Source organism: Carlito syrichta, unplaced genomic scaffold (assembly GCF_000164805.1).
Source record: "Carlito syrichta isolate Samal-C Ts95f unplaced genomic scaffold, Tarsius_syrichta-2.0.1 Scaffold304656, whole genome shotgun sequence".
Taxonomy (NCBI): Eukaryota; Metazoa; Chordata; class Mammalia; order Primates; family Tarsiidae; genus Carlito; species Carlito syrichta.
The window spans coordinates 87,348-94,413 of record NW_007248752.1 but is presented as its reverse complement, the minus strand read 5'-3'; the positions used below and the strand labels follow the sequence as shown (position 1 = coordinate 94,413).

General features: G+C 47.5%; 1 protein-coding gene across 1 annotated transcript in view; it reads right to left on the bottom strand.

Moving 5' to 3' along the window:
* Positions 1-5,331: 5,331 nt before the first annotated feature.
* NFE2 (nuclear factor, erythroid 2) overlaps positions 5,332-7,066 on the bottom strand; it is a 7,247-nt gene continuing 5,512 nt past the window's right edge. Inside the window, 2 exon segments of the mRNA XM_008060586.2 lie at positions 5,332-5,973; positions 5,976-6,588. Coding sequence (XP_008058777.1) covers positions 5,582-5,973; positions 5,976-6,588 — 1,005 coding nt within the window. The 3' untranslated portion in view covers positions 5,332-5,581.

Sequence of the window (7,066 nt, the reverse complement as noted above, 5' to 3'; positions counted from 1 at the left end):
AAGTGTGGATGGTAGTTCCATGATACTGGCTGAGTTTGCAATAGCAGGTGGAACCCTAACTATTGAGGGAGTTTGCAGATACCTCAGGATTCGTGACAATGCCTTTAAAGATCCAGGAGAGATGTTCAGCTACTAGGAACTGCTAGCAAGCATAGCGCGAATGGCTCCGAGCTCAGACACTCTGCAGCTGAGAGTAGACACTTGTGGTATGTGGAGTACAGATAAGCCAGGGGCAGGCCACGGCACGCTCCATGACAGCTAGGAGGGAGTGAAGTTTCAGTGACCATCGCAAGGAAGGAGGCAGACAAGAGTAAGGCACACCTGACTCTTAGGACTAGCAGTCAGAACCAGGAGAAAAGGTTTTATTGCTATGCTGGTAGGTAAGAACAGATTTTACTTCCATCCATATAGTTAAAATCCAGTTTTCTATTAACATTTTCCTTAATCTATTGAGCCAAAACTAGTCCAGTTAAGCTGAACTTGGTTTTTCTGGAGATGGATTGCTTTAAATTGACACCCTATTCTGGGTGACTCCTAATTGAAGGAAGCGAGCACATTAATTACATTATTTCTACTGTGATTTTGCCCTTTAATTTTATTTACCTTCCTTTGACCCATTTCCTTAAAACAATGGCTCAAAGTAATGCATTAGAATCTCTTCCCCAAATGGTGGGAGGGTGGGTGGACATTATTGGGAGGTGGGGGGTTTAGCTTGAGATGGGACTTGGTCTTAGAAAAGAGTTACTTCTAAAGGTTCTTTACTTTTCTAGGGAGGAGTCTGCCACTAGAGTCTTACCAACTCAAAAAAACCAGAAACTCATCTGTCCAAGTTAATGACAAAAAGGTAAGTGTTTGTAAAATAATGGTCAGCAAGAATGCTCTACTCCCAAAGTGAAGGGCAAGAATGACCAGGTGCATTGGCTCATGCCAGTTATCCCAACATTTTTGGGTGGGAGGGCTAGATGGGCGGATCACTTACTTGAGGCTAGGAGTTCAAGACCAGCCTGGGCAACATAGCAAGACCTTGTCACTACAAAAAAAATTAAAACTTGGCCACGTATGATTGTGTGCACCTGAAGTCCCAGCTACCCAGAAGAATCACCTGAGCCTAGGGTGGTAATCAGGCCACTGCACTTCAGTTTCGGCAACAGAGAGAGACTCCCAACTAAAGAAAGGGGAGAGCAAAAAGCTGTGTCTGAAACCAAATCGCTAAGGTCTCATCTAGTAGCAAAAATAGTCAACAAAGCAACCAGGTGTTCCCAGTAGTGAGAATGGTATAATTGTGGAGTCTTCCCCCTTGTATAAACACTTAATACTCTTTTTTGCCTTTTGCAGGAACATTCTTGTGAGGACAGCCTTTATCTGAGCCACTGTACTTCATTCTCACTGCCATGCAGTTGACATGAGCTGCATAGCAGCTCTAATTCCATTTTGTGAATGGGTTTTTTAATAAACGGTATCTATCTTAGTTTTGCTTACTTGTCTTCATTTGTGGCAAATAACATGATGCAACACATGCTTGACCATTTCAGACTTGGGGGTGGGAAATGCAGGTATTAGTGATATGCCAATTGTCAGGTAAACTAGTATTTTTGACAGAGCCTCCCTTTTTTTTTCTATATTTCAGGTAAACTAGTATTTTTGACAGAGCCTCCCTTTTTTTTTCTATATTTCTTTTCTTTGGGTTGGAGTCTCACTCTGTCGCCCAGACTGGAGTGCAGTGGCCGCTCCCGGCCACTGCAGCCTCAACCTGCTGGGCTTTGGCAACCCTTCCACCTCAGCCTTCCGAGTAGTCGGAATTACAGGCATCTGCTACCACACCCAGCTGATTTTTTTTATTTGTAGAGATGCGATCTTGCCAAGTTGCCCAGGCGGGTCTTGAACCTGCGGGCTCAGGCAATCCACTCGCCTCAGCCTCCCAAAGTGCATGATTACAGGCTGAGCCACCCAGTCTGGTTTAGAGCCTCCTTCCTTCATTACCAGTGCTTCCTCACTGTATCCTTTAACCTTTCCTAAGTTATATCCTGACCTTTTTAACTCAAGGCACAAGGTATGTAGATATGTTGTCATTGTTCTTTGAAGCTAATATTTAAAAGAAAACATGTAAATACAATGTGTTGAAACTCAGTCTGGGGAAGATTGAGTTATTCCAAGTTCTATTCTGCATTAACTATTCAAATGTATCCCATTCAGCATCATGGTTTAATAAAAATAGAAACAGGCACTCACTGCAGGAGTAACTTGGCTCAGTAGAAGTAAGCTGTTTACTGTTGCTCCAGTTGAGCATTCCCTTTTTCTGACTCCCCTAGCAAGAGGAAATCAAGTTTTGTACAAGCTGCCCTGGAACTCGGGTCTGCTGGGAGTTACGCTTCCATCTGCCGTGAGGTGGTGGAGGGATGTGATGGAACACCTCTTTGGCAAGCAAGTTCTATTTATTGGCCAGTTACTCATACTCAGTAGGACATCTCAAGCCAGGAGTAAGGAAATGAACTGAATGTGGAAGGGAAGGCTTAACTTCTCAAGAGCTTAGTGGCAGTTTAGAAGCAATAATTGTACCATCTAGCAAGTGTGTGGGTATTTGCACTCAGAGCTATCTCATGGATCATCTACCAGCAGCTTGACTGCACTTTTATGAAACAACGAATCACTTCATATGAAATAGTGTAACTTTGGAACCAATTGCTGTAATGAATTTGACTTACAATGGAATTTTGAGCATTGAGGAGCTCATGACAAAATTGTGAATCTAATGTGTGGTACCGTGAAAGTTGCCAACATGCGTTGCAGGTTCATTGATGCATGTACAGTGGTAGTTTGACATTTGTCTGGTGTTTTTTTATTTGAGCCGACAGCGTAGTCTTGTTCTCTTCCCACATTAGTATGTAATTGTCCAGTCTGCTAAGTGTAAGGGCACACTTGTGATTCCTGAAAACAACTCAACTGATAAGTCGTACCTCAGTATATATTCCATCCCTTTTGTTTTTTGTGTGTGCAATTTGAATGGAAAACTTCAAGAAAATACATTTTTAAAACTGTGCTGTTTTGCTAGATTTACAATGTCACCTCAGAGGGGACTGCATTTTCAAGGAAATGTTATCAACCCCCATTTTTGAACCTAGGAAAATTGGGGAAATTTCAGGGAAAATTTTCTTGAAGGCCCATGTTATGCTGAAGTACAGCATATAGGACTAAGTTGTATTTCATTAGCTTGTGATCTGTTAGAAGGGAGTCAGGGCTCTAAGTTTGACTTGTAGTTTGCTAGTAGTTTCTCGCGAACAGTGCTTCCTTGGAGGGACAGGATGACTCTGGGCTTTGCTAAAAGCATTACTGAAGAGAAACATTAAGTCCCATGAACTTTGCTACATGCTTTGCTTATATGAAATTGTGAGAAGTAAATTCCACTATAGAAAATTGACTTAAAATCTCGTCCAAGTTCGTAAAACCACTGGATGATCCCATAATCCAGATAACTCTTCCACCTTTTGCTTTAGGTCAGCCCACACCAAATGAGTGTATATAATCTTCCCCACTATGGTGTGTGATCACTGTCTCAGTACAAAAAGCTTAATCTAGGTAAATATTTGTTTAATAGATGTCAGTTTTCTAAGTTTGCCTGACTTGCCACCATTTGTGAGCTTGGATAGAATGAAAACCTCACTTGTCTCTTAGATGAACTAATAAAATCAAATTGAGCAGCTAGCCCAAGGGCCTGCCTTTTGTCACTTGGAATGTGGGAACATCCAGTTTTCTGAGAGAACAATAATAAGTAAAACAAGGTGTCAGGACTGTTTTCAGATCTATTAAGAACGTCAGGTGCAGTGGCTCAGGCCTATAATCCCAGCACTTTGGGAGGCCGTGAGACGATTGCCTGAGCCCGCAGGTTCGAGACCACCATGGGCGACTTGAGATCTCATTTCTATAATAAATGAAAAGAAGTTAGCCGGGCATGGTGGTGTGTGCCTGTAATTTCAGCTACTTGAAAGGCTGAGACAGCCGGGCTCAGTGGCTCAGCCTGTAATCCCGCGCCTTGGGAGGCTGAGATGAGTGGATTGCCTGAGCCCGCAGGTTTGAGACCCACCTGGGCAACTTGGTGAGACCTCGTCTCTACAGTAAGTCAAAAAATTAGCCAGGCGTGGTAGCGCGTGCCTGTAGTTCCAGCTACTGGCAAGGCTGAGGCAGAAGGATCGCCGGAGCCCAGCAAGTCGAGGCTGCGGTGGCTGGGAGCGGCCACTGCACTCCAGTCTGGGCGACAGAGTGAGACTCCAACTCAAAAATAAAAAATAAAAAAGGCTGAGACTGAGGGATCACCTGAACCCAGCAGGTTGAGACTCCGGTGACCGGGAGCATGCTACTGCCCTCCAGCCTGGGTGACAGAATGAGACTCCAACTCAAAAAAAAAAGAGCGTCAGATTGTTTTCATTACCTCAATTTAGAGACCACATTGCTCAGAATTGCTCAGACTGTAGGCGTGATGTTTCCACAACTCTCTTAATCATGGCTTTTAGGAATCAATGTCTATGGTGTCTGTATCAGAACTCGGTAGACAGGTTTCCATGTTGGAATGGGGAACTAAGCAAAACTGAAAGGTTAGAAGTAAAATACTCCAGAGGTAAGCTGTATGATTCAGTGACTGGGACTACTGGAAATCCCCCAACATCAAGCAAGAAAATTGAGTGGTGCCAGAGAGCTTTGGACTTTGATTGATGGGGCTGAGGAGTCTGAAGCTTGGTCAATTGTCCTTTTAAAAAGAAAAAAAAAAGGCCAATATCCTCAGGGATTCTAGAAACGGAAAACCCCCAAACAGGAATTCTATAGTCCTTGTCTGACATTGCCAGAGAAAAAGTGTCACAGAAGCATTTTACTCCACAGTGGAACAGATTTACCAAGGCTTGGGTGTGAAATCCTCTGAAACCTTGATATCAAATTCATTCCAATCAAGAACAGCTCACTAAGAAGTAAGCAGGAGGGGAAGAATAGAAATAAGGTCTATGGGCTTTCTAGGCTTTCTTGTGCTCCGAGGTTTGAGAGAGGAGAGGCCCAAAGATCAGGGACCTCATAGAGAGGGTCTACCCAGTTTTGGCAGCTCTCCAAGCTCCATCCATGGGATGCCACCAGGGAGTGCGGGTTCCTTGGGTCATCCTTCTGAGACAGGAGATGAAAATGGTAGCTCCCACACTGCTCAAGCCCAGATTTTGTGTGTACCTCTCCTACAAGGCCCTGAGGGGAGACACATGAGCCTGACAGAAACACCCCACCCCCACCCCAAACGGGTATGCTAAGGAATGCGTGACTTTATCACCCTCCCTCAAGAAGGAAGACACAATGGAAGGCTATTTCTGTAGAGTACTTTATAGACCAAAGCATAGACAGACGGAGGCTGGAGACCTGAGAAGCCAGTCAGGGAAGAGAGATTCCAGCCCTCCCCTCATGCACTCAAGGCAACCTTCCAAACACCTGTTCCTATTGTCATCCTCTTCTGGTCTAGAGAACTCAGGTCCTTCTGAATCTCAGGACTGGGGAGCACCTTTCTCAGAGGAAGTGAAGGAAATCCCCTGGGCCAGTGCCACCCCTCTGGGGCAGCTCAGTCTGTGGCCTCCATCTTGGTCCCCCGGGGCACCAGAAAGATGGCCCCATCGGCAGCCTGTTGCAGCGCGTACTCCTCAGGGGAGTAGCTGTTGCCTGATTCATCTCGAAGGTGCTGGAAAATGTCACGGTACAACTCTGTCAGCTGCTGGCGCATGGCCTCCAGGGTCCGGTCGGTCTCCCCCCGCGCCCTGAGAAGCCGCTCCCGCTCGTTGCCCAGACGTTCCAGCTCCCGCTCCAGCTGCACGATGGTCTCCAGCTTTCTCTTGCGACAGTTCTGGGCGGCCACCTTGTTCTTGCCCCGCCGTCGGATGTCCCGAACTAGCGCCAGCTGGCTCTCTGTCAGTGGGTACCTCGCCAATAGCTCGTTAAAGTCGTCTACCGGCAAGTGACAATCTTGTCCGTGGGGAAAGGAATCTTCATGGCCAAGGCCCGACGTTCATCCCGACTCCCTGCCTCCCCCCGTGCAGTGGGCTTAGCCCGCACGGGGCCTGAGGAAGACTCTAAGGCCAAGGGGGTCTCAGCAGGTGGCAAGGCGTAGTTGGAGTGGGCCAAGGAGTTGGGCATAAGTGGGTAGGGGTACTCCACTGGGTACATCTCTACATACTCGCTGCGTCGCCGACCAGCCTCCGTCCCCTCCAGCTCAAGAGATTCAGCGTCACTGTAGTTGAGGGATAAGCCTGAGTCGGATTCTGGGTCTTCCTGGGGCTTGGGTGGCCCTGCTGGCAGCCCAATGTCCAGGAGGGCTAAGGGGTCTTGGAGGGGCTCGCTGAGCAGGCCCGAGAGGGTCATTGGCTTGGAGACTGGTATGGCCATGTTGCCGTAGGAGAACGAGGGGTCTGGGACGTGGGACGTGGACGCTGGGAGCTCATAAGGTGGTGGAGGGAGGGGGAAGCCGGCATCCGGGTGGACTGAGCAGGGGCAGTAAGCGGGGGGTGGTGGGGGTCCAAGGTAGGGGGCTGGGGCTTGAGGCTCAAACGATGGCTCACTTGGAGCGTTTAGACCCTGCAAGGAAAGACAGAGGTTTGAGGATGGCCGAGGAAGAGAAACCAGCACTCTGAGGAGTTCTGAAAAACCCAGCAAGATGCTACCAAGGACACAGAAACCATGGAACACTTCCTGCAAAGTTATGATGAAGCTGTTCCAAGAAGAAGGCAGCTTAGGCAAGAATGGAAATCACTGAGGTCAGACTTCAGAAAAGACCTCACACTGGAACAATTATGAAATCTCCTCCCCAGGAGAAGTTTTGACTGGGTTGAAATAGCTCATGTTCCTTTATTTCCTTCAGGAAGACCAGGCATTGTTATCCAAGATGACCCCTCAGAACCCTTTCCTGCTGCGTTATCTAGGGTCAAGGGGTCAAGTTCAGACCCTGGCCATGCCCCGGGTGCCCAGCAGAGGGAGCTGCTGTGAGGGAGGAGGGCCTAGGGCAGATCCTGAGGGGGCCAGGCCTGGTGGCTGGGGAGGAAAAGGGGGTGGGCGG